Source organism: Haplochromis burtoni, unplaced genomic scaffold (assembly GCF_018398535.1).
Source record: "Haplochromis burtoni strain Fernald_Lab_line unplaced genomic scaffold, NCSU_Asbu1 Contig_500, whole genome shotgun sequence".
NCBI classification, from domain to species: Eukaryota; Metazoa; Chordata; class Actinopteri; order Cichliformes; family Cichlidae; genus Haplochromis; species Haplochromis burtoni.
Window position 1 is genome coordinate 169,839 of NW_024582861.1, and position 26,938 is coordinate 196,776.

The 26,938-nt window shown below is 40.4% G+C and overlaps 3 protein-coding genes across 5 annotated transcripts; all 3 read right to left on the minus strand.

Moving 5' to 3' along the window:
- Positions 1–2,490: 2,490 nt before the first annotated feature.
- On the minus strand, positions 2,491–8,431 carry LOC106632344 (zinc finger protein 37). The gene is made up of 7 exons (XM_014329087.2): positions 8,235–8,431; positions 7,146–7,348; positions 6,130–6,231; positions 5,942–6,028; positions 5,661–5,771; positions 5,044–5,167; positions 2,491–4,940 (listed from the first exon to the last, which is right to left on the minus strand). Exons 1-7 carry the CDS (start codon positions 8,260–8,262, stop codon positions 2,872–2,874), a joined length of 2,724 nt encoding a protein of 907 aa, XP_014184573.1. The 5' UTR covers positions 8,263–8,431; the 3' UTR covers positions 2,491–2,871.
- A 129-nt stretch (positions 8,432–8,560) lies between these two features.
- On the minus strand, positions 8,561–17,481 carry LOC102297576 (zinc finger protein 493). 3 transcript variants are annotated; one of them, XM_042213945.1, is made up of 7 exons: positions 17,229–17,481; positions 15,537–15,632; positions 13,693–13,794; positions 13,497–13,592; positions 13,155–13,265; positions 12,940–13,063; positions 8,561–12,460 (listed from the first exon to the last, which is right to left on the minus strand). In XM_042213945.1, exons 3-7 carry the CDS (start codon positions 13,723–13,725, stop codon positions 10,503–10,505), a joined length of 2,322 nt encoding a protein of 773 aa, XP_042069879.1. In that variant the 5' UTR covers positions 13,726–13,794; positions 15,537–15,632; positions 17,229–17,481; the 3' UTR covers positions 8,561–10,502. The 3 variants fall into 3 exon arrangements, with proteins under 3 accessions (XP_042069879.1, XP_014184575.1, XP_014184574.1); XM_014329089.2 differs by having other exon boundaries at positions 13,155–13,191; positions 15,430–15,632; XM_014329088.2 differs by having other exon boundaries at positions 15,430–15,632.
- Positions 17,482–18,873: 1,392 nt separating this feature from the next.
- kdelr2b (KDEL endoplasmic reticulum protein retention receptor 2b) lies at positions 18,874–25,978 on the minus strand. The gene is made up of 5 exons (XM_005946894.3): positions 25,733–25,978; positions 23,651–23,751; positions 23,261–23,419; positions 20,995–21,247; positions 18,874–20,138 (listed from the first exon to the last, which is right to left on the minus strand). Exons 1-5 carry the CDS (start codon positions 25,821–25,823, stop codon positions 20,104–20,106), a joined length of 639 nt encoding a protein of 212 aa, XP_005946956.1. The 5' UTR covers positions 25,824–25,978; the 3' UTR covers positions 18,874–20,103.
- Between the last annotated feature and the right edge of the window lie 960 nt (positions 25,979–26,938).

Here is a 26,938-nt window from a genome sequence, read left to right on the forward strand (position 1 = left end):
TGTGTAAAGCGCTTTGGGGTCCTTAGGGACTAGAAAAGCGCTATACAAATACAGGCCATTCACCATTTACCATGTCCATGCAAGGCCACCTGGGTTGGCTGGAAGACTGTTTACTTAGCCTGTCGGGGCGAAGGACACTGTCTCAGCTGAACTCTGGACACACACACACACACACACATACACTGATATGCACACACTGATCCCCCCTCCCTTTCCAAACGCCTTCGATGCTTGTGCCCTACCGGGGAAGATGGCAGTCAACTGGACCAGCGCAGACATGCTGCAGGACCGGATGCGCTGTCTACACCGGCTCTCTCTCACCCTTTACCTGCCCCTGTTGCTTGTCTTGTGTTTCTATGGTGTATTGATAGTCATGTGCTTTTTGTGCTGAGGTGTTTTTTCTGTTATCAAACTGTTCTCCCAGTAGGAGCTCAGTCTGAGTGGAGTTTTTTTCTCCTCCTCTTACCTCATGTTATGTATTTTCGTTGTTTTTTTCCTATCAGCCTACCTTTCTGACATGTCTCCCCAATGTGATGTTTGTGTAAAGTTTGGTCAGAAGGTTCCTTTGTAAGTGCGCATGCGCCATTAGCGTGCTGCCTGCTGTAACCCTAATTTCCTTCGGGATTACGGTAATAAAGTATTCTGATTCTGATTATTTCTGATTGTGTCAGCATTTTTCAAATTAGCTGGCAACTAACCATTAAAGGCTACTCTCCTACGAGTGCTGCAGCAAAATCCTTTTTGAAGAAAGACCACACAGGAGATTCATGGACGTTGTGAAGGAGGACATCAAGAGAGCTGCTGTGACCTGTTCTTAGCATCCTCTGGACACGTCACGATGAAGGCTTCCTAAACAGAGCAGCTGAAAGCAGACATATGCCTGATGCAGCTTTTAATTTTTTAGGTCATCTAAAATTTTAAAACCTTTAGATTATGATACAGAAACCTTATTTCACTTATCTATCTTTGGTTGACTGTTGGTTGTCTAAGTTTATCTCAAACTGTGCCTATAAAACTTTTGTGGTTTACAATGCAGTCACTTGTAAAATTCATAACATTCTAATAAAAACTCTCCTACGTTTACGAGAAACCACCGATCCATCACAATCCACCGTGTTATTGCTATACAACAAAGATGAACAAGTCACCAGCATTACGGGCCCACTGGCCAGACAGCTGCACTGGTGTTTTTCCCACATGGACCGGTTGTTTGCTGGATTTGGGGCAAAACAACTTACAATTTGCATTTTATACATCAGAAATGAACTAACTGAAAAGATGCAGCAGACAGTGAAGTTAATGTAACATTGTTAAGACTCTGAAGTTGGGTGTTCCTGACTGGGATTCATCTGCATCTTTGGCCAGCTTTCCCCCCCCCATCGTATTACTAGATGATATGATATTGAAATTACTTGTGTTAAATAACTGACACTTGGAATCAAAGGTTCAATTTATTACAGAAAAACATAATCAAAGGTCCCATGAAACCCACTTTCAGTGGAAACATTTTTATAATCATGGAGGTGTAAAATCAAAGCTGTGTGAAAATGTAACTACTGCTATTTGTCTAGCAATCTCACAACCTCTTAGCTTTAACAAGCTATAAGAATTTTTTCCAGTAGCCAGTTTATTTCAAAGTTAGTGAAAGGACAGAATGTTGCCTACATTGTAAATGTAGGTTGATGTAGATGCTCTGATGTTCACTGCATGATTTTCACAGCAGTCATTGAAGCCTAGTCTTCTAGCATTAGGTCGTCTGATGTACTAAACCATAGGCTGTCAGCACAGTTCCAGGTTGGTGATCCAAACAGGACTATCAACATGGACTAACCCAACAAAGAGACCCATATCAATTGTAATGAAGACTACTTGTTTGACAGCCCCTACTGACAAAGAACTGAAAAAAATTTGTGCTCTCAGTAAAAAGCCACAAGACTGCTGACAAACAGTAATTTTTCCTCAAAGAATGCAAACTCCTGATCTATATCGCAGCCGCCAGACGTTATTTTGTGTTTTTTTTTTTTAATATGTTAAACAGCTGTAAACGAAAAGCTGTGTTGTGTGATGTTGTGTGAGGGTTGTGTGACAAGTAAGCCTCCAAATAACCTAGTAACCTAACCCTGTGTGATACCTAAACACTCACTGGCTTACTTTTATATTCTGTTCGCATGTCACCACTACAAAATGAGGAGGGAAAAAAAAATCAAAAAAAAAAAAAAAATCACATTAGCATGGTGAGTCGCTAATCCGAATATCAGTTTGGTTTAAACAAACACAGGTCACAGCTATGTGGGGAAAAAACAGCGATAGCAGAATATTAGAAAATGTGAGAAAAGAAAGAAAGAGTTAACAAATAAACAGTGATTGGGTGTGGGTGTCTGTGTTTCCTTCCCCTGAAACGTGCATAGGCACCTGCATTTCTAATTCATCTTAAAGCTGCACTTGCTAAAGCAGACCTCAAAACCAGGAATAAAGAGGCAACAAAAGAAATATAATATGGGACCTTTAAGGGTCATCCCATTTATACATACAAATCTTATGTAGAACAACAAATGTCTCTGTAAAAAATACAAGTTACATTTTCATAATGCATTTTCATAATGCACAACGCAATTACACATTCTAGCAATCCAAAGCTGTGCCAGCCATAGGAAGAACAATAAGGCTGATAGTTTACAGAAAATGTCCTTCAACTGGAAAACTTAGTCCATCTCTTCGTCAGCATCAACAAAGGTGTCCTTTCAGTGATAGGTCAAATCATCAGCTCTTCACTCTTTGCAAAGTTCTGGTCTACACCTAACACCAACATCCTTCAACATGGGCTGGTTATGCTAAAAATCCTTTTGGAAATATGTATTATGTCACAATGATCTATGCATGAACAAGTCTCCTGTGTCGTTTTAAGCCATGCAGGCTTGAAAACCCCTTATTGCACACTGCACAAACATATGGCCGTTCTCCAGTGTGGGTTCGCATGTGTAAAGTAAGAAAGCAAGATTGAACAAAGCCCTTTTCACAGATGTTGCACTTAAATGGCCTTTCTCCAGTGTGGTATCTCCTGTGTATCTTTAATTCTGCTGCAGATCTAAATGACTTGTCGCAGTCGTCGCACTTGAAAGGCCTTTCGCCCGTGTGTATCAAAGTGTGCCTCACCAACGCGTCCTTGCCAAAGAAGCCCTTCCCACAGTGCTCACACGGGAAGCGCAGCCCTTTGTGATGAAAATTGTCGTGCTTCAGGAGGCACCTTCTTGAAGTGAACGTCTTCCCACACTGAGGGCAGGTAAAGATCGGCGTAGGTTTTTCAGTCACGGGTTCGCCAGAGTGATGCACACGCTCCACATGTCTCGTCAGCGTGATGCCATGCCGGAATTTCTTGCCGCACTCCCAGCACAGGAATGGGTATGCCTTAGTGTGTTTTTTCTGGTGCTCCACAAGGTCAGAGTATGAACGGAATCTTTTACTACAATGGGAGCACTGAAATGGTTGGTAACCCGTGTGCTTCCACTCGTGTCTAATGAAACGCTTCAAACTGGCAAATGTAGTCTGACAGTGGGAGCAGGTAAATGGCTCGGTGGGGTTGTGGATGTCGATGTAGTGCTTATGAAGGGCCTTGAACACTGGGAAGTTCTCCTCACAGCGGTTACACTGAAAAGGTGTGTGGGATTCTTTGTGCATGGCCAATGCTTCTGAGTCACGTACCAGTTTCATACACACCTCACAGTAGAGCGGGTTGTGAGTCTGTTTGTGGGAATCCAAAGTTGATTTGTATCTGAACGCCTTGTCGCATTCATCACACCTGAAACAATGCTTAACATCATCAGGCTTCTCAGGATCAACCTGCTGCTCATTGTAGCAAATGTTTCTTAAATGGAACCTAAATGTTTGTTTGCACTTGAACTCGACACTGCAGTGAGGACAGTAGAATGGACCCTCTAACACACTCTTCTGTTCTTCAGGGCTCTTCTGCCCTGGTTCTTTGGAAGCCCTCTCTGCAGGGGGAGAGTAATCAGGATCCTGGGTGGTATTGTCAACTGGCTGCTCTTCATTTGTGTCATCGCAAGGAACCCCGCTTGATGACTGTTCGCCTTCGTCTGCTGGGGTGTCTTGCTCCTTGGCTTTCCTAACAGCCTTTGCCTTTGTCATGCTTGCACATCTGTGCTGCTGCAAGGAACGTAAGCTCTTGTAAAGCTTCTTGCATGAAGGACATGTAATGGGCAGCTCCTCGGAGTGCTGACTCATGTGTCGCTGCAAGAACTTGGCATGACTCACCACCTTGCTGCAGACTTTACAGGTTCTCTCATCCAAGTCGTTGCTTTTGGCTGGACCTTGGGGCCCGGCAAACTTTTTGGGTCCACTGCTGGTCGTACTGGAGCCCGGTGTCTTCCCAGATTTCCTCCACTGTGATAAGTACCGTTTCATCTTGAGCCCTCTGTTCTTACGCACTGATCTTTCTAACAGTGCGTCACTTTCTGGTGTTTCTTTTTTGCCTGCCACTGCACTTTCCGCTTCAAAGTCTTCATCTACAGGACGTTTCTTTTTTCTCCCACGTCTGTTTGGCTTCTTCTCCACACCATCCAGCACAGTCACCTGGCCATCCTCGCCGATGATCAGGGTTCCTGATTGGTTGTCATTGCGGTCCTCTGCCATTTCGCTTTCGCTGGCCTCAGTGCCTTCCACAGTATCCATAACTACCACTGCATCAATTTCTGGTTTTACCTCACCAGTGAGGCCAAACCACTCAGGTTGCACACACTCCTCAGAGTTCCCAGTTCCCTCCACATACACCTCTTTGTTCTCAGATTCCACTTCCATCTCTGTGCAGACAGTATACACGAGACTGCTCTCTGCATCCGTTTCAGTTTGCTCATTGACAATCACAACTCTTTCCACAGGAGGGAGACACAGGGCAGACAAAATGCCACTGTCAACGATGAAAGACTCTGAAAGGAACAAGAATCATGAATGAATAAAACAGATTCTGGGGGAAAAAAAAACCCCCAACATGTTGAGAACTGATCCCGTGTTTTAAAATATTCAACTCACCAATGTCCTCTAATTGGGTGAGATCTTTTTGATTGTCAAGCAAGACTTTGAGCTCCTGAGGCTGAGAGAAAGCCCCAATGCATTCATTCAGAACAGATGAGGTGTCGTTGAGCAGAGAGGCAATCTGATGAAACAAAGGCTTAAGTAAAATACCAATCATAAGAGTCAAAAGCTCTGCAGTTTCTAAACTTTTGACACAATTCTTATTTTTTTTGTTCATATTCTTGTTTTGCTCTGTTGACCTACTATAAGCTGGAGGGTCAGTCTAACATAACCCTGGAACAGATTGAGAACTGTTTGTAAAGTCACTTCTCTAAGCTCCCTGAGGCTGCATAGCAAGAGCAAGAGAAGGAAAAGTACCATCACCAGCAGCCATGACAGACAGTGAAGATGGACTTTGTCTGTGTGATGATAGACCTATTATAACAAATAAATTAAAGTAAAATGAAGTATTTTGGCAAATGAGTTGAATTGTACGTGTACAGCCTTTCACTACTCAGAGCTGCAAACTGAATGCAAGAGGTCACAAAAAAGGTAACAAAAACAACTAACAATGTTAAAGAAACTAATACTACAAGGAGAAATGCTCTTTGCTCAATATAAGACATTACATTTACCTGTTGGAGAGTTTTGGTTGGAAGAAGCTTTTCCAGTCTTGACAGAAACAACCACATCAGTGTCTGGATTGCTTTGTCATATGTGGGACCAAAGTCTCCAGGGAAAACATCCTACAACACAATTCAGTTTTATTTATATAGAGCCAAATTACAAAAACCATTTGCTCAAAGCAACAAATACAAACGTACAATTTTATTTTATTTTTTCCTCAAAAGGGATCATATTAACAAGGACCTGCCACCAATCAATCACATTGTCTCCGTATTCAGTTTTAACTCACAATGAAGAAATTTCTTCTCTCTTCGGGATCTCTCAGCAGATTTTGGACTAGGCCCATGAAATGAGAGTCTGACACCGGTTCAGCATTCTACAAGTAAAGAATTTAAAACAGAAGAGGTCATCGTGGAACTTCAGATTTTAACGAGGAATACTAAACGTCACAGACACAAAAAAAAGGTTTTCACCCACCTCCACGCTCCACAGTGATCTGAGCTTCTGCATCCGGTCGAGATGTGGTTGAATAACCTGCAGGTCCGCAGTGTCATCAGAACGACACAGCTCCAGGATCAACTGCAATCACCATTAATAAGCGAACAGTTAAGAGAAAAGATGCATTCCACTCACTCTGTGTTCTATAATGAATCTCAGGAAATGCTTCATGTTTAACATTCAACTTCTTCTTATATATATATATATATATATATATATTACTAACTAATCTTGAAATGACTGTTCAGTACAGAAATGAAGCCAAACAATCATGTTTTACAGTCCCGTGGTCTCAGCCTCAGATACTCAACTAATCAAAGTGATGTCATGACAAAAATGAATGACCAACAAAACATTGTTTCTCCTTCATTTATGTCACACAATGCTGTATATAACGTTTCTTGCGGTTAGTATCATGGTTGCTAGGCAACCTGAACAGCGAGACGAAGGCTAGACGGTCCCATTTCACAAGCCTCTCACTTCCGCACTTCTCGTACTTACAGTACGCACCGTACGTAGTGCGCGTACTTCAAGCGTGCGGTCTCTTAATTGGGACACAGCCATACTCTCAGTGAGTAGTCAAAACAAAGACTGTGACAACTTTAAGATAACGACAAAGGCAGCTGCAGGCAACCATTAATCTCTCTAAAGGATAACTATCATTCTTTCTCAACTTAGTGGGTTCCGCCTTTTGAGGTTTGGATTAAACAAACTAGGAAGAAGAAGAATTGTTTATAATAACTGCTGCAATTAAAATTAAAACCCAATTTATCATTCAGCCCTACTGCATACATCAAAGGCTTTTTTCTGTTTAAAAGCCACAATTGTTGATCAGATGAGTCTTCAGCTTCAAACAACACACTAACCCACCTACTATCACCCAGGGAGTATGTAATTAAAATGTATGTTAAGCTGCTAAACAAACAAGTGACAAAATACATGTATTAGTAACATGCTGGAGCGCCATGCGGAGCACCTAGATTCTGCCAACTCACTCGTGCTCTGAGTCCCAAGACGAGTTCAGCGCGCTGCCTCGTAGAGAGAAGCTGAGGAACAATTTCTGTGACCATAAACACAAACTCCTCAAGCAGCCCATAGTCTGACACAACCTTCTGCTCCACAGTCTGCCAGATGGCTGCAGAAACCAGCCGAATCGGTGAGACCAGGAGCCGCAGAGCAGAGAGGGGAAGAGAGGGGCCTGCAAGGAAAAAGGCATTTTAAAAAAAAAAAAGTGCTTGAAAGGCAATACGCAGTGAGAGTGAAGACAGGCCAACAACACAGACTTTCCCATTTAAGTTGTCAATGGAGTGATGACCACAAACTAAATTCCCTTTATTTAGTCACCGTCTTTATATTGGTTCCAAAAGAGAAAGGAGATTCATGCATAGTATACCAAATCAAAATTTTGTGAAGTTTTTCCACACAAAAAAATCCCATCACGAACTTACCAGCAGGATTAAAATAAAATGTTTTATTTTAGCTCGAATGGCCATTATTACTGATAACAAAACTAAGGTCTCACGTAACATTAAAGCGGAGTTATTCTTCACAGAAAAACACAAACAAAAAGAAAAGCAACAACAAAACGCTTAAATGCCGAGCTCCGGATAAAGCGGATGTGCCTGCTACTTTCATTTCCGTAATCTACTATTGAACCACTGTTACATATCAATTTGAATGTTTAACAGTATAACTGCTTGCATACGTTGCTAATATGTTTGCATATCCCCTTCCCCTCCCACCCAAAACCCCCAAAGCAAATACATGAATCAGTGATTTACTCAAAACAGGCGGATTCACTTCAACGAGTGAATTGCTGTCAATGACTTTTCCTAGCCTAGCCCAGCATTATCTAAGCACTATGGATAACTAATACTCACAAACGCTGAGTTAAAGAATTAAGTCCAGCAACGTGTTTCCAGGCTAGTAAAAAGTAGAAGCAGTTTGTATTTTTTTAGACACAACTCTTTAGTAAAATAATAATATAATAATAACGACCGCTACGGCTTTAGCAATGCTATTCCCGCGCGCGGGCTAGATTGCGGCCTAGCCAAACAAAATTGTATACAAGCATTTAAACTCACCAGGTAACTCGGAGACACCTCCGTCCATGCTGCGAGCTGTCTGCAGTTACATTACAGTCAGAGAACATGTAATACTGTGACCGAAGTCAAAGTAACGGTTTTAAATGGGTTGGAAGCCAGAAAGCGAAGTCACACAACTGATCTTTGTGCGTCAACTGTTGCCTTTCGTTCCATCTACAATAACTGTCCGACAACGGGAAATAGTCCTGTTATTCGTTCCGCATCGCGTTTTTTTTTTTACATTTTATTTTACTGTGCTTTTGGCCTTTCGATCTCCACTCTCCTTTGTTTCTGTATGGCTAATAAAATTGCGAAATAGGTGCAGGAGCAACTTTGGTATGGCCATGTTTAATTCCTTAACAAAGTGTGAACTAAGCAAGCTTTCCACTAATTTCTTTTAGTAGTCTTCAAGAATGGTTCTCCAGGCTTCTTGAAGAACATTCCAAAGCTCTTCTTTGGATGCTAGCTGCGTTTTCTTCTGTTCTCTGTAAAGGTGATCCCACATCTTCAATAATGGGATCAGGGGTCTAGGAATGCAAATCCATGACTCAGAGTGTCCATGTGTAGTGTGTGTATTTGTGACAGTGATCTGACAGTAGTTTTCTGCATTTAGAATTCCATCAATTTTATCAAGATCTCCAACACTACTGGGTGCAATGCCACCCCTAACCAGGACAGAGGGCATTAGACATTAACTGTTGTACCTCTCTCCTGACTTTTACAAATTAATGACAGTTTGGACCAAAAGTTTCAAATTTGGATCACTCCATATGGTCTGACACCTTAGCCTTTCCTCCCTGTTTACCTACCGAAGAAGCATAGAATTCACATTATTTTATGTGTACTAAATTAAATGCATTATGGATGTCTAAATTAGTGAAAAATGATGGCTCAATGAAAAGATTCAAAAAAAGATGAGGCTAATTGAAAGGGATACTTAGTTTTTTATAGTTATCTGATTAAGTCCTCAATATACACACTGTCTAAACATCGTTGTTAAGAGTTTAGAAAATAGAAAGAAAGAAAAATGACCCAAGCCTGCCCTGATCCTAATATTAGCTGAAAGAAGAAGAGAGGCAAGCACATTATTATCAACTTGCTCTTCACTATAACACTTTGTACCGTTGTCTTTCCTTCCTTCTTTTATTTCTACACTAAAGAGTTTCTTCCTCTTAATAAAAAATCATGCAATCATTTTCGCATGTACATTTAAGTAGTTTATTGTAATCTTGGGATTTACCAATTTTCAAAAAAAAAAAAAAAAAAACATGAGCAAAGCCCCACAAAATTAGATGAATGAAAGAAAGATCACTATTTTAAGTGAAAGCTTCACCATTTTAATTTTTTGATAGAAAACAGATGAAAATGATCCACAGAAGAAGCTGAATGCTGCTCACTTTTCTGCTTCGTGCCTAAAACACATTATACACAACATGAAAAAGAACAAAACATATATGATGTAAAATCAAACAAACTAAATAGTTAAAGAAAATTACACTGCTAAATACAAAGTACACATGAAACAAATATGGTAATTCTTCATATGAATTGAAGTTGGGAGAAGACACAAAGATCTTTTATACACCGAGCTGAACTCTTTCACCTCAAGTATGCGTCCTGCATTTTTATTGTGTTTACAGTGTTTGTTTGTTTTTTTCATTGTACTGTCAGCTGCTGACTTAGACAACAGTCACCGCAGCCTGTGCCCCACACAGAGATAGTACATTTAACTGTGGGACTGTAAGTATTTTACATGCTGGAACCACTACTTTTTCAGTTTCATCGTAGACTATTTGAATCTGTGTGCTCCTCTTTCTGTGTAGCGCAAAGCAGACATTTGTCTAGGTATCTTTGTGAGGTAATTCACTGGCATCAGTGTATTCACACACTTTTTACCTGAGGTTTAACCATCTAAGTGCCTAACTCTAACCTAAAACGTACCGCTAACTTTACCCCTGAACAAGCATTTGGAGGGTTCTCAAAGTGGTTACAAAGTTAGCTGGACATGTTTTGATTCTTTCTCTCCCTTTTTTTTTTTTTGTCCAGTTGGTTGGTTTCCTGTGGCAATGGCCTCTGTCGTCACTCACTCTTGGTAGACAAGTGGTTCAAATGAAAACATACATACTTTAAATAGTAAATAGGGAATGATTTTGCCAGCTTTTGCAACATCTGCTCCTTGCTGCCCATTAAGACAGAATTCAGATTCAATGCGCATTCACACCAAGAAGCTACTTTCCTTAACCAATCAAGCATTCCTGTGTCACGTAGTTAATGTGTAACAAATGTATGTAGAAGTCTTTTGTGCCTGAACATGCTGTAGGCCTTTAGGAAGGCCTTGCCGCAGATATGGCAAACAAATGGTTTTTCTCCCGAATGTATTCTAGCATGTACATTGAGATACCACATTTTTACAAACCCCTTTCCACAGATGTCACATTTATACGGCCTTTCTGTGGTATGGTGCATGAGAATGTGTTTCTTAACCTCCGAGGTTGATCTGTAGTACTTTTCGCATTCAGGCACAGTGCATTTGAAAGGTCTTTCTCCAGTGTGGATTAATTTATGCCTTTTCATCGTTGATGCCGAAAGCATCTTCCCGCAGGTCGGACATGGATTACGGAACAACTCGTGTAAGTGTTTGCTCCTCTGGTGCTTTTTCAGTGCTCCTTTCTCTTTAAAGGACTTCTCGCACTGAGAACAAGAGTGCTTCTTCTCATTTCGAGACTCGCTGTGGATGAAGTGCAGGTGGCGCAACATGTTGGACTTTTGGGCGAACGTCTTGCCGCACTCTGCACACAGATAGGGTTTCTCTCTGGTGTGGACCCTCTCGTGGTACATGAGCTCAGAATCACATTTGAATCTCAGGCTGCAATGAGAACACCGGAACGGCAGGTGGCCTGTGTGGTGCCATTCATGTATGATTAAAAATCGCAGCCTGGGGAGAGTTTTGGGGCAATGGCTGCATTTGAATGGTCTGCTGACTTTATGGATGTTTTCGTAATGTTTGAGTAAGGGCTTGAAAAGACTGAAAGACTTGTCGCAGCGGTTGCACTGAAATGGAGTGTGTGAAACTTTGTGCCTTGCCAGCGTTGCAGCATCTCGAAGGACCTTTCTGCATACGTTGCAGTAGAGCTCGTTGTGGGTCAGCGTATGCTTTTGCAGAGCAACTTTGTACTTGAACGCCTCTTGGCATATGTCACATTTGTAAAGATTCTTGACTTCATCTGGATTCCCTGGATCTACATGCTGCTGAGCATATTCATAACAAGTCTTATTCAAGTGCTTCTTCAGAGAGGATAGGAGTTTAAACCTGCTATCGCATCGAGGGCACGCGTAGTCATTGGTGGGAAAGTGGGTTTTCATGTGAGTTCTCAGGTTTGTGTTGACATGCTCTTTGCAGATAAAGCACTGGATTAAACGAGTGTGTTTGGTAGAGCTATGCTTTATGCCAGCAGTGCCCCGATTTCTGCTAGAATCTGACACATCTTTAGGACCCAGGAACGAAGGGTCCTCATCTGAGCTGCTACAAACTGAACCACTTTCAGGGAAACTGTTAACAGGACTCACAATTGAAGACTCATCGTCTGAGTAGTGAGACCATGAATCAGTTACACTGGGACTTCTACTAACAGTGTTATGACTAGAGTCCTTATCCGAGTAGTAAGACCAGGAGTCATCTTCACTGCAAGTACTGATGGGAGCCATGTATGAGGAGTCTTTGCCTGAATCCTCATTGTCTGACAGCATTTGAGAAACCCTCTCGAACTGTTTTGCTTTCGTGGAAATAGATTTGTCAGCAGGTAGGGCCTCTCCACAAAGTTGCCCTTTCACCTCTTGGAGAATCTTTTTCATTCTTAGGCCTCTGTTTGATCTCACAGGTCGAGACTGTAAAGACAGTGGCAGGTCAAGTCTTCTTAGACGAACGTGGCACTCTTTGATTAGGCAACAAGAACCATCTGTCTGACTTTGAAGATTTACATTTTCGTTATGTTTTGTTGAATCTCCTAAAGGCAACTGTGTTCCATTGTGCTCAGGAGTCCAATCACTTTTACCATCATTGGTCTCACACGTCTGCTGTTCTGGAGCCAGTGATTCCTTTTCCAAATCTGATGAAAATAACAATTCATCCAAAACGCTGCCCTTTGCTTGTGTTTTAAGCGTTTCTGTTTTTTCTACACAGGGAAGGTTTAGAGCTGAAATGATCCACTCACCGTCCAGAGAACTATCTGAAAAGACAAAAAAAGGTGTCATATAACAGTGAACAAGAACAGAGCTCAACACCCAAGTGCCATTCATTATTACATTATTGCACACGTCATACTAATCTGAGAACATTGGATTTATTTTTTTGACCACAAAGCAGCAATCTCACAAGCCAAATACACATCATTAAAGTGGACCGATTAAAAATCAGCTCCACATTTTTAACGTCAGCCTCTACTAGAGTAGCTTTGCATGGTTCACAGTTCAAAATAATCCTTATTTGTCTTATACTGGTCCTTTGTTTCAGCCTCGTAGTAAATCTGCTATCTGAAACAAGTTGTTTTAGCTACTCAACAGACCTTTAGGGTAACTTTCCTCCGATTAGCTGTCCCTTGCAAACTGCAAGTGGGCGGGGCCTTTGGCGCTCACAGCCAGAACCATGTGCCTGAGACGGCTAAATCAGGGATACGGAGCTAAGAGTAGAAAATCTGTAACTACTTACCTATATGATCTAGTTGGCTAAGGTGTTTTTGATACTGCAGCAGAGTTTTGAGCTCTTCACACTGAGACACCAACTGCATGCAGTCCTTGAGAGCAGAAGAAGCTTCACCAAACATGGAGGCAACCTTTTGAAAATGAAAAAGAAAGAGCGGCGTTAACATTTGTTAATCTAGCTTAAAATATAATTGGGTAATGTTGAGTAGCACTTTTGTGTACCTGCTGGAATGACTGAAGATGAAGAATCTTTTCAAATCTGGATAAAAACAGGCACATCAAAGTGTGAAGTGTTTCATCATATGCAGGACCAAACTCTACAGGGAAAACATTCTGAGAAGCACAAACAAGAAAGCACACCATGAACGTCCAAAACATACAGAAATATCACTGCAGCTGGCGCTTTTAGTAAACTCAAAAATACACCTTTACACATACTTGACTACTTTACCACTACTACTACTTGAAAATGAAAGTACTCCAGCTTTGATAATAAAATAATAACACTTATATGGTATTATTATATCTAGGATGCCAAAAAGCAGTGAAAAAACAAATACAGACCTGAAAGAAGTGCTCTCTTTCTTCAGCATCATTCTGCAAGTTCTTTACAAGATCCACAAAGTTTGATTGTGGCAGTTCTACATTAGTACCACCAGCCTGCATAATTCATAATAATAACAATTAATAATGATAATAAGCTGTTTTGGGAATCTAAATTATACTGTCACGATAACAGAAAAAAAACCAATGAAATCACCTCCACTAGCCATGCATTGATGAGCACTTGCATCCTGTCCAAGTGTGGCTGGATGATCTCAAAGTCAGCAGGAGCTTCACGCTGGTATAACTCCAGGATCAGCTGAGAGCGCAAAGAAACTGATGTTTAATAGAGTGACATGAACGATCACTATTTCAATTTTCAAGGTGTTGGGCAACCTAAATCATCATAAATGAGACTGTAAGGTCCTGAGAGACCTGAGAAAGGATTATTCAACAGTAACCTGCATTGTTTGCCAGCATGCACGGCTTTTATCAGCAATACAAATAGGTAGCACAACCTGTCCCGCTCACTTTTGTCATTTCAACCATTTTCCATAAAAGAAAACGGGTTAGACAGATCAGGGAAGATCCAGAGCAGAAATGAGACTTCCACATGGAAATGTAAAAACAGCACCAACACTGAAATAAGTCCAGAGGGGATCAGCCAAACTTTGTTTTGGTTTTGTGTGGAAGTTTCTAGTCATGCTTGGTATAGTATTTCACCTTAGTGGCTTAATTGCTGAACGGCACAACTAATTAATTATTAATATTCTCAATGTTAAGATCATCACAGTTATTAATCACAACTATTCATTGACTGTAGACAAAACTGTTCTACAGCACTGTCACGTAGACGCTACTTTCACATTCAGATTGAGGGGACTTTCCCGCTAATGTGTAAATCTTTGCATCACCAAAGCATGAAGCCAAGTTGCCTCTGATGCCTACACTGAAGCATACGTGTGCACGAATTTAAGACTTTGTTTGTTATCTGCACAAGTGCTATATAAATATCAGCCCATCGTCTTTTACCAAATGGAATGCTACCGTGTTGGTTATTTCACTGCGTGTTTTGTGAGCTTGATGGATACGCCGGCACTCTGTACAGGCACGATTTTATGGACATTCACGTTGATGTTGAACGATTCACATTGTCAACCACTGTTTTTCTTGGCCTCTGTGTATTCACCATACTGCAATCGGTGAATTCTTTGAGATCCAGACACTGCTCTACACTCTACACTTATCCCAATGGTTCTTGGGTAACATCACTTGATCTAAATGCCCTTAGTCAAGTGTATTCAGGAAACTTCACAATGCGTGGCGCTTTGTGACTGGTATATGCAGACACATCTTCAGGTGGTGATTTAGGGAGTGCTAGATTTTCTTATGCTTTTTGATAATTTAATTACAGGAAGCTAGGAAGTAGATTAATTCTACAACCATATTAGAGTTATAAACTTTTCCCACAATCTACCTAAAGATTAAAGGTTTGAGAAGTAGAAACATGGCTGTGTTTGTGGCAGAATGCCTGAAAAAAATAATATAGCTGACTGTGGACATTAGATTAGTGGAAATCTGGATTTTGGACTGCATAATCCAAGTGTGACAATGTTGACTGTGGATACAATGTCTTCTGAGACACAGAGAAGGTGAACAGATGGTATCTTAGTGTGTGGTTCCCAAAAGGAAGGATGTAGGAGGAGTGGTGATGGCCACCCAATCACATGACCTAGAACCAACTGACATTCTGTGTCAGAGCAGAGTGATGGAAAAGCAGCCAACTGTTGGATGTTGGAAATGCTCCAGTCCTTGTGAAGCTGGTTGCCAAAGAATAAGAGAACAAAAGGCGTGCAAAGCTCTTATCGACGTAAAAGACAATTATGACGAAGGCAAAAAAGTACAAATCCATCAAATCTACAATGACTTCATTTGCAGATGCTGATAAACTAACCCGTGCTCTGAGGCCCAGGCTGAGTTCAGTCCGCTGGCGGCTGGTGAGCAGCTCTGGAAGAATGTCTGTAACCATAGACACAAACTCCTCAAGCATCCCGTAATCACCTATAACTTTTTGCTGGATGGTCTGCCAGACGGCTGCGGAGACCAACCGAAGTGGTGGGACCAGGAGGCGCAGGGCAGTGAAGGAGAGTGTTGCACCTGAATGTGAACAGAAGTGGGTCATTTTAACATCGGGGATAAATGTTTTATTATCAATATCCATAAAATGAACCATAACTTAAACCCAGACACAAATACTTGGCTTAACACAGCTGTCCAATTGTTTGCATATTGTTTAGTGGTGACCTTGCTCCAAATGCTGCTCATCGTCTGTTGTGTAAATGAATAACTCATTAAAACTGACTGTTTTGACTAATATTGTTGTTATTATTATTATTATTATTACTACTACTACTAAACTAAAATATGTCATTTGGCCCATAACAATGAGTTTCATGAACATGGGATTTACTAAACTGCAGGGCCAAAATATTGTTTTGCTCTTTTGCTTTGTGTTCCTTGATCCTTTCATAGCAAAGCAGTCGCATATACATATTTAATAAACTCATATGTATATGGTGGTGTTTAGCTCTATCACCTAATAGCAAGAAGGAATCCACTGGTCAGTTGAGGCATGTTCTACCCGTTGCCTGCACAATACACAGACATCTGTAGTACTCAGTAGGCTGGCCAGTAATGAACTGTTGACATACCTCGTCTCTGTCAGTGCGCCCCAGGGTGGCTGTGGCTACATTGTAGCTTGCCATCACCTGTGTGTGAATGAGTGTGTGAATGGGTGGATGACTGGATGTGTAAAGCACTTTGGGGTCCTTAGGGACTAGTAAAGCGCTATATAAATACAGGCCATTTATCATTTACCATACAACATTAAATCAAATCTATACATCTGTTTGAAATCTACTCACAATTGAAAAATACAACATACAGTAGTCTACTATTACTTTATGGTCAAATGAGTTTTGGTCAGAGTGTCACATTTAAGAATGCAAGTATTTATAATGCTCATGACAGATGGTAGCATCGCAGCCTCACAGCAAGAAGGTCGTGGGTTCAAATCAACCAGCCAGTTGGGGCCTTTCTATGTTCTCCCCATGGTTGTGTTGGCTCTCTCCTGATACGTCTGCTTCCTCCCACAGTCCAAAGGCATCCAAGTTAGGTTAACTGGTGATTCTACAGTAAACTGGCCATAGGTGTGAATTTGAGCGTGATTGCTTGTCCATCTCTCTGTGTTAGCCCTGCAATAGATTGGAAACCTGCCCAAGGTGTAGTCTGCCTCTCTTCCTATGAAAGCTGGTACATGGTCCATTGTAACCGTTTATAAGTTTGTTGCAAAATTTCCACCACAGTGCATTTAGATTAAGTCAAAAGAACCCACGAAAAACATCTCCAACATGTTATGGAATCCCTGGCATCAAGAACGGAAGCAGAGACCACTTTAAATGAAAGCGTTCACTTTAATTTAATTCGGTACTACAACTAATACCAAATTCATTTGTAGACAGTGCCTATGTTAGATGTTGCACGTATTTGCATAAAGTGCCTATTCAAGAAAATGCAGGCAGTGTTGTTACTCATAACTGTGCTATTTTTATTCGACACTAAATCCCCAATGTTTTATTACTACTCATCAGCGTTTGTGAAATATCTCCTCCGTTAAAATGCCACATAAGCAGCTTGTTATTCAGACTGTCTGACTAAAAACCAACTCTTTACAGTGATGCTAGGAAAACTTACCTGAAGAGTTAGTAGATTTTCCTTCTGAAATATCATTTTCCATCCTGTTCATCCACTGCACTCGATCGCACACAATCAGAAATTAGCTATAAATATAGGGGGGTGTCCTTTCTTTTCTACTACTTCTCCTTTCTTCGTCAGACACGTTAAAAACGTCACTTGTTATTCATGACAATGACTAAAACCAACGCGACTTAAAAATGGGGGGAAAGAAAAAAGCTTGGTCCGACGACGTTTTTGTTCCGGGTGGCTCAAATCGATGGTTCCGAGCACACTCGTCATATAATCCAGCCCCGTCAACACGTAACAGCTAGTGCCGTGCGATACTTCAAAATCGGGTATTAGTCTGATACCAAGCAAATACAGGGCAATACTGAAAATTATTATTTTAAACTATAAAGGCCACTTATATAGGATAGAGCAGTTATGAAAAGAATAATAATCAATTTGCATTTTTTTTTCTTTTAATGATCACTAAATCACTATGATTTTTCTTTCTACAGTAATTAACAGAACAAAACTCACCCCTCTGCTTTTATTTTCTCTGCTTTTTGGAGACATAATTTAAATGTGTCTGTCTCTAAAGCACTTTGAGTTAGCTTCTGTTTTTTAAATGTTCTATAGTCTATAAATAAAAAAAATATAAATAATATAATAATAATAATATAAAAAAGCACAAAAAGGTTAATGCATTTTTCGCTGATTGGTTGGTTAAAAAATTCATTAATCTAGCGAATGATTGAGCAAACAGTAGAATCAGCAGTCTGTTCACGCACCACATTTAATGAAAATATGTCTATAAATCTGCAGTTTGGAATAGTATCATGCTTAAGAATGCATTATTGTCTGCATTTTATTTAAGTTTTTTTTTTTTTTAAATAGTCACGGTACGTGGTGTAGTGGTTAGCAACTTCCTTCTCCAGTCCAAACACATGGGTTAGGTTGTTTGGTAATTCTAAATTGGCTGTAGGTGTGAATGGTTGTCTGTCTTTATATGTTTTCTCTGCAAACCTATGTCTTGTCTCTGTTGTCTCCATATGTACCCTATAATATAAGTACATACAGGTTTTAGAGCAACTTGTGCTCTCATCCAGGTGTTCCTTGAATTTTTCACCAAGACAATGCATACCAGGATATATGTGTCCAGTCTTCCTTCACTCTATGATACTAGCCAGCACTCTGCCTTTACCAGTCATAGTCTCTACATTTAAATGTGTCCTCTCACCTCTACAGCTTTCCTTCTCTCTCACTGCCCCCTAGCATGCCTTCCATCTTTTGTCTTCTGCCAACAGCAGCACAGTTTTGACCAGCAGTGAAAGCACTCGTTGTTAAACCGGGCCTTAACCAATCCGGTATGAATGGAAATCTCATTCTGTATTATTTGCATGCTTAATTTATATCAGATGCACTTCCTGAGGCAAAGTTCCCCATTCATCAGGGCTTGGGATACTAGGAGTACACTGGTGTGTGCCCCCCAACATGGGTGGAATACTGACACCAAAAAGGGAAATTCCAGTATATATGAAAATGCGATGAGCTTATTAAGACTTTCTGCATCAGCGGATAAAAAAAAAGTAATAAATCTGACCGTCATGTGTAACGTCATAGGAGCAAAACTTGAGTGGAATCACAGTACTAAGACAAATGTTTCCCACAAAGCTTTTATTAGTGGTGGTAATATCATGCAAGAGCTCTGGTGAGAAATGAAAAAGAGAACTTGAGAATGATGAGCATGAAAACTCTATCAGAAACCAATATACCGGTAACTTCATAGGATACTGCCGCAGTCTCTTTCCAAATCCAATAGGGAGATTCCTTTCTTAGGGTCAAATTATGCACAACAGGTAGAACTTTCTACAGACTGTTTATTGGAAACCAGCAGGAAGATTAAAAAATAAATACATTTGCAGCTAAAAGAAAAAAAAAAGACCTCTGCAGTGGGACTTCACACACAGCACATAACCAGTGAGTTTATGCATCTCAAACATATAAAAGGTACCATCTGAAATGATGTATAATTACAGGTGGCATCGGTCACTTTAAACGAAAGCAATTAACGGCGAGTTCACTGACTTTCTTCACACGTCTTTTTTCGTTTGTTTACTCCTAATATGGACCGTGCTTCATATGGCGACGGAGAATACACTGAGGATCTAATGCCCATCATTTCTGACAGCATTTGAACCAAAATACATTCTAAAGTTACCTTCAGAGTTGCTTTGATTTTGAAAAAGAACTATTTATGGCATCTACTACAATTTTTTTTTCCACCAAAAGGCATGAGCAGCAGTCATTACAAATGGAAATGCATACTGGCCAAAAACAGAACGGCAGAATCAAAGTTATGGGATTCAATACAAGCCTCCTCAGTCAGATTTAGAAAAGAAAAAAAAAGAAAAAAAAAAAGAACAAAGAGATTTTATTTTGATTGCAAATACTATTAAAAATGCTCAATAATATCCCACCACAAGAAGTCTGCTTCTATATCATACAGTGCCAAATCACAGGCAATTTTATCTCCCGAGCTCCATCGATGTGTCGAATCTCCAGATCACACATTTTATGTAGAAAACATTTCTCGCTTTTTTTTTTTCCTTCCGTTATACAGAGTAATAAAAAAAGTTAAGGCAAGATGCATCAAACAGAAATCTGCAGGCCAAGGAGCAGCTGCTGAAGGTGTTCCAATTCCACTGATTCTGGATCAGCCAGTGGCTCCTGCTAGCTCTCTGTCTCAGGCATCTTACACTGGTGGGAGGGGAAGAGGAGGAAGTGACTGCTGATATTGGGGGAATGGGGCTGTCAGAGGTGTCTGCTGCCCCTGCTCCTCCCCTCCAATTGCCCGATTTGAGTCTGCCAAAACACTCTTCTTTGGCACTTAGGCTGGCAGACTCAGCTTCTTTCCTTTCAGTACTGAAACCAGACAGGACAGATTTATGTTGAACATATTAGACAGGGAGCATTCATCACAAGAAGACACACTGATGGATTGATTTTTTTCAGTTTAGTGTTTTTGCTGCCTGAGACTTGAACACCAAAACTTATATGAAAACTTTATTTCATCAACATTTGTTTTAATATCAGTGTAGTTAAAGGGAACTTATTATACCTGAATTATTTAAAGCAATCAAAGGGATGTGAAGAAGCCACTGCTATTTATATCCAAATGTCTACGCACTGTGTTTAAGAGACATCAGCTGAAGTCGACCTATGATTTTGATGAACACCAGTTTCTACCACAAGATGGTGGAGTGACTATATGTACTACCCAGTGTGCTCTGAAACATGAGTGTAAAGCCTGGTTTATGGCCACTGCATTGGTTGTGTTGTTTGTGATGTCACCAGTGAGAAAAGAAAAAGGAAGTCATCTTAAACTCATATTAAAAACTCAATAAATGATGAAGCATCGAGGGCGTTTCTGAATTTTTCATTATAGTGATGCAGTAGTTGATATGACAATGCATCTCTTCCTGATACTCTTTTGTAAACAAGACAGTTATGAACTCAATGACATCCATTTATGGACAAACCTTAAAAGGTTAGGATTGCAAATCATGAAAAAAAACCCCAAAGAAAAAAACAAAACACTACACACAGTAAAAACAAAATGTTCAGATTGGAGAATCTAATCTTGTGCTCATGTTTGCTTTGTCCTTGAAACAAATTACAACATATCTGCACTGCTACCATTAAAGAGATTTTCAACTTTGGTTTGAACAAATATATATTTCATTAAAAAAAATGAAATGAAAAATGCAGCAGCACTCACCTTTTGTTACATACAAATAGAAGAAGTCGCAGTACAGGATGGTCTGCACCACTCCAGCAACGATGGCAATCATATCAAAGAACCCCTCAAAGTAGAACCTCCATATCCAGTTGATGAGGTAGAGAGCTCTGTACAGACCCAGGAAGAACAGGTAGTGGGTGGTGATGGTCTCAGCTTCTCCCGTCTTGCTGATCATGAAGAGCTGAGGTAGGATGGCCACTGACTCCAAGTAGATAGAAAATGTCCACAGGATCTGAGGTGGAGGAAATGGATGGCAGAGTGTCAGCAGTGATGTGTGTTTTAAATTTACATACAGAGATTTTATCATGTTTGCCAGCGTTGAATGGCAGGTATAACTGTGAGCACTTGGGCAAATGTTAAAGTGATTTTCCTGGACTGAAAATCAAGCTCACAGAGATCTTCATCTCTGCAAGTCAGTGTGTTGCAAATACATGAAAAAAGAAAGCATGCACATGTAAACAAACCAGCCAGAAGCACGGTAAAAGAAATCAAACTGAAACATAACCCTTTTTTCATAGTAAGTCTGCACTGGTGCATGCATGCTGCATGGCAGCTGTCTCACGTGACTGAGTTTAACATGTATGTGCATCCTGTTCCCTCTATAGAATGAAGTGCTGGGTGATTCCTCAGACTTTGGTTTCAGTTATGATTTTGTCTTCCAAAGATTTTGAAAACAACTTTGTTTGGACCTAAGTTGGGCTACATGTCAGTCACGGATAATGCACGTGATCTAGGCTTTGAAGGAGGCATACTCCGTTTCCTCCATGTCCGTGGTATAAGGTGCCTAGTGAATGATGGTAATGCAGCATACAGCGACCCACATCAGGTAGAAAAGTGCACATTTGTTTCCAGTTATGAAATATGTCATTAACTCTGAACGCTGAATTAAAGCCAAGAAACTTTCCGAGCCATAAACAGCACCCAACACGGCTGCCTTTGAGATGTTTTAAACAGAGCTCCACCACAATGATGGAAACTTGAAGCTGGGTCATATCATACCGTTCACGGTAATACCGGTATAATTTTGGGCAACGATAGAAAAAATGAAATATCGCAATAGAATATGGGTAAAACGCGCATGCGCAGTGCCTTTGTTTTCATACGCACACGTCGGAAAAAGCATTGCGGCGAAAGCAAATCGTTGAATGAAACGGATGAACCAGAACTGGTTTGTAAAAATGCTGCAACTTCAGTGGTGTGGAACTGGTTTAGCTTTCGTCCGTCAGATACACAACAAAGCACTATTTTTGGTAGAGCATGCTAGTGGGCCGTCGTTATTACTGTGTTGTTTGGAAAATACGGCACACTTAAAATCAATCCTTTGATTTTTCTGAAAGTCGACAGTGCAGCTTATGTGCCCCGTGTGCCTTATGTATGAATTCTGGTTGTGCTTACCGACCTCAAAACGATTTTATGTGCACGGTGCTTGAAAATCTGTCAAATGTTTTTGCTAAGCTACGAACCCGGACTGCTTGATGGATTGTCGGAGCGTTACGGCTATCGTGGGCAGGAGCCTCGCGGAGTGAGACGTACTGTGCTTCAACATAATGTTACCGTGTCGTGTGTGTATAACCTCTTTTTAAGTTTTGTGGATGTTATACATGGTTATGTTGAGGATATGTCGGCCAGTTTCCACTGGAAACGCCTTTTGGTTAAACTGTCAGCGAGGAATTTGCATTTGCACTGTTAAATTTTTATATAACTTTAATTCACATTAAACAGCTGCTTGTTTAAGTGAAAATACATTGATGGGGTTTTTTTGCACTAATAAAGTTGTGGAGTTGTAAAGTATTTTGTTTAGTGTCAGTTATATCGTTATTGCAAATTTTCAAATGTATATCGTGATAAATATTTTTGGACATATCGCCCTGCTCTACTTGAAGCACCATGTTGCTGTTCAGCACATGAGGATTCCCATACCTGCTGCTCTGTTAATAGTTCGACACTACCATCTATGGCACTATGACAACACAGAAGCAGCATGAAAGATCGACTGCTCTTAGATAGTTGGCTTATAGGTGCTGCAGAGAGCCTGTCATAGTAGGAATCAATCTAGATGACAGCCCTCTTTTGTCTTCCATAACTTGCATACCAATTTCTCCTCGCTTCTTTTTTTACATTATCTATTCTTTTTTGGAGTCTTTGAGTAGTTGTGTCTAATAACAGTCATTTCAAGATTTAACAATATAGTTATGAATTTTATTTTAGCATAGAGCAGCCCTGGCTGTGTGTTTGAATGTCTGACCTCCAGAGGAGAGAAGTCATGGTTAACCAGGAAAGCCAGGCCACCAACAGGGACGACCAGGAACTCCACTCTGAACGTGTCATGGTTTCCATCATAAGTTGCCTTGAACTTCATGTAGATCAGGTACACAGTGGCGTATGAACATCCGATGTAGATGATCTGAAATATAAATGGGAAAGCATTAAGACTCTCGTGACCTAATGGCCTGAGGTACTTGCAGTTGTGCAGCATGGACACCTCGTACAAGCCTACCACAAATTATTTGGCAGCTGTATCGTTTAGCAAACACTGACATGTTGGGCCTGGTGTACCGGTTACACCCACACTGTGTTCATTGCTTGGATGGAAAATGCTGCAGGAAGTGATGATGAGAAGGGGGCAGGATCTTACCTTCATGGTGGTGTTGTAGAGAGAGATGAACGATGTGAGCAGGTCAAGGTATCGAGTGGTGAACACCAAGGCAAACAAGATCTGACTCTTTCCCGAAATACCTGTGAAAGACAGCACAAAGTATTTTAAACTTAACATTATAACGTTTTACTCCCTATTATATGGTTAGTATAGGAGCAGAGGATATTATATAATTGGAACAAGTATCTGGTATGTTGTCATGTGACAAAACCTGTTTTGTTTTTTTTGTTTTTTTAAATCATCTAATACCATAAAGGCCAAGAGTTTTTTCACCTCATTCATGCTCAAATAGCTGCACTACTATTACTCACTAATAACAGAAATCTTCCAGTGAGTTGATTTTAAACGTTAAATGCTTGTTTTTGAAGTTGTACATAATCAGAGCTCTGGAAAAAGCCACCAGGGTATTCCCCCATGGAAACACAAATTGTGAAGCTGCTTGGAACAATCTAACGTTGTATGTTCTGCTACTCCCATTAAGTGTGCTCCAACAACATAATTGTTTAAAACTAAACTAAAAACTTGTGTAGTTATCTGAGGTTTTGTACTTCCTGATATTCATGTATTGTTTTATTCAATTATGGCTCCTTTATCAAGTTTCATTTGAAAGTTTTATCACCTTTACTGGTCCACTGTTTGTGAGTCATTTCAATTTATTTCTGCTTCTTTAAGTATTGTTAAAGCAGCCACTCCCATTAGGTTGGAAAGGGATAAAGGCAATCACTCAGAAGTACTTTGATTTGCAGGAACAAATAAGTCTAAGGCAGAGATGTCTGGGGGGCAGAACTAGTCCACCAAATGTCCAATCTGGTCTACACACAGACAACTCGTGTGAATTATAGATTTAACTTGAATTGAAAAACATGCAATACCAAAAAGTTGATTCTGTTCATCTAAATGTAGCGTTTTCAGTGGTAGAAAGGTTTTGTCACTCATCCAAGTGACTTCTTCAGTCTCAGCTGACTGCAGGTTTCCCTAACCTTACAAACACTACATTTGCATATTGACCAAAACTAGCACCACATGAACATAATCGATTTTTTGGGATTTCTTTACCTGGATGATTGAGCATGCATCAAGACACATGCAATAAGACTTTATGTTAGAGTTTGCACTTTAAAAAATGCATTACTTGCTGTTCATTATCTGTTAATAAATGTCAATTAATTAACAGATGCAATGGTTTACTTGCACTTCTCTACATTAAAGAACACAGGCTATTATGCAACTGCTTTACTTGCTTGCTCAACTTGTAATCAAATTACACTGTTTGTAACCCATTAATGAATTCAACAGTCCTCTAAGGACACCAGGTGATCCAAACCTTGTTAGCACTTCAAAGTCAATTATTCGTTTTGTTCCCCTTTACACTCTCACACACCATTGTGTGGTTTAATCTAGGTATGGCTCCCTTGCAGTGATAGCAACCTAACCTTTGGCCACAGCAATAACAGGAAAAACAAAGTTTCACAGAATGCAGGAATTTACTTTTCCCTCAAAGACGTGGTGGACTTGCAAGCAAAAACATTCACCCAGTCACCGACTTTGCATGTGCAGACTCGGGAGCACTCGATGCTGCCACGTCAGAGAGGTCATACCAGGCTGTAGTAAAGCAAGTCACAGGAACAGTAAGGCTGAAACGTGGAACTAGCTTAGTGTCAATCAGGTGAAATGACGAAGCCAAACTATCAAGTACTGTGGCCCTCAGGTCCCCCATCTAACGCTAGTTTGGGGCCAAATGGACTGTCAAGACAAGCTAGTAGCACAACTGATGACATAACCACATAACAAGTTTCAGGGTCCTATTCTTAAAAGGCACAGTGACAGCCGCGGGAGTGGTTGTCATTACTTGATGACAAAACATACCGCTGAAATGGACAGGACTACTAGCCAGCTAGCTAACATTAGCCAAAAGCTGGCTAATGAGTTCCAACTAACTACAGATAAGTTCCACGGTGGACAGCTTTCACTTCTCCTCAAACTGCTAATTACACGAGAGGACACATGCTGTGCCTACTAAGGTTCGCTTAAACTCTTAAGTTAAAGACTTTGGCTACTCACCGGCACAAGACCTGGTTTTCCATATTTTTAGCAGCAGGATGATGATAGCTGCTAAGTGGGAGAGGTCGCCGGTTAGCCTGAAAATATTCATGTTTGCAGGAACGCGGCAAGTAGCAGGGCGATTCTAGATTCTCTGAAGAACTCTGCCTGTCTCCGGCAACGGGTTTTTTTCCTATCCGACAGTGCTGAATGACACTGTGATGTTAGAATAAACGGTTTCTGGGTCTAGAAGATGGGAAAATGGCGAGTCAAGCGCGACGTGGCTTGGGGACGTGGCCAAGACCGCAGTATCCAATGCAAGACGGGAAACGCTCTTGGTCCCAGCCAATCAGGACAGAGCGATTGGTAATTTGCATAAACTATGCTGGAGGAAACGTTGCCTTGAAGTTCTACGAAAAAAGAAAGTAAATACAAGTTTCCCTTTTCCCAGTAGCAATGGTCAAGGAAACGAACCAGGAAATCAGCGTCTATCCTTTACTAAGACACGTGTAAATACGTGGAGTTAAATTTTACTTTAATATCCAGTTTCATTCAGGTGGTACTATGTTCATCCTATTTATAGCCTAGTTGTAATTCGTTATATTTTGCATAGTTTAAGATTTTCTGTAACTTGTATTTTTCTTTTTAATCTTTTCATATTTATTGGTTATACCTACTGGAGTCAAATTCCTTGTTTGTTTGCACAAATTTGCCCAAATAAAGATGATTCTGATGTGTAGTTAAATTCTCCTTATAAAACAGAACTCTACATATTGCTACGACACAGAATAAGTATCTTTATACATATTGAGAAGAATGTTTAACTACATTTACACAATTTGGGAGTAAGTTCTCTCCAAACATTAATTCCAGAAACTGAAGAGCTTATTTGCAGATTTTTTTAGAGGCAATCCTGTTTCGTCTGCAGCAGAGGTTGACTCTCAGGTGGTTCCTGTAATCAGCCATCTGCCCATACTCACGTACCAACTTTAGGCAGTCCTTGCCAAGTCCCCAAAAACTTTTGTTAGTGAAACATAAACACCCCATTATATGACCCCATATGCTCATTGTGCTTTCGTTGCTCCATCTTGCAAACCCTGAGTAACCTTTTAAACAGGTACAACATGAGACTTAATGGCAAGCAGTACGTTGGAGTCTGGTAACAAGTAAGAGCAGAAATGCATTTCTTAAATATACATCAAATCAAAGATAATCATTAAAATATTC

Bases quoted from the DNA above. Each gene is read 5' to 3' on its own strand.
- LOC106632344 (XM_014329087.2), bottom strand. From the start codon at position 8,262: ATGGACGGAGGTGTCTCCGAGTTACCTG. The intron at 7,349-8,234 runs GTGAGTTTAAAT...TTTTCCTTGCAG, and splicing joins AGGTGTCTCCGAGTTACCTG to GCCCCTCTCTTCCCCTCTCT. The intron at 5,772-5,941 runs GTGAGTTAAAAC...ATTGTGTTGTAG, and splicing joins AGAGAAGAAATTTCTTCATT to GATGTTTTCCCTGGAGACTT.
- LOC102297576 (XM_014329088.2), bottom strand. From the start codon at position 17,280: ATGAACAGGATGGAAAATGATATTTCAGAAGGAAAATCTACTAACTCT. The intron at 13,593-13,692 runs GTGATTTCATTG...TGAATTATGCAG, and splicing joins TCAATGCATGGCTAGTGGAG to GCTGGTGGTACTAATGTAGA. The intron at 13,064-13,154 runs GTACACAAAAGT...CATTTTCAAAAG, and splicing joins ATCTTCAGTCATTCCAGCAG to GTTGCCTCCATGTTTGGTGA.
- kdelr2b (XM_005946894.3), bottom strand. From the start codon at position 25,823: ATGAATATTTTCAGGCTAACCGGCGACCTCTCCCACTTAGCAGCTATC. The intron at 23,752-25,732 runs GTGAGTAGCCAA...TGTCTTTCACAG, and splicing joins GAAAACCAGGTCTTGTGCCG to GTATTTCGGGAAAGAGTCAG. The intron at 21,248-23,260 runs GTCAGACATTCA...CCTCCACCTCAG, and splicing joins ATGACTTCTCTCCTCTGGAG to ATCCTGTGGACATTTTCTAT.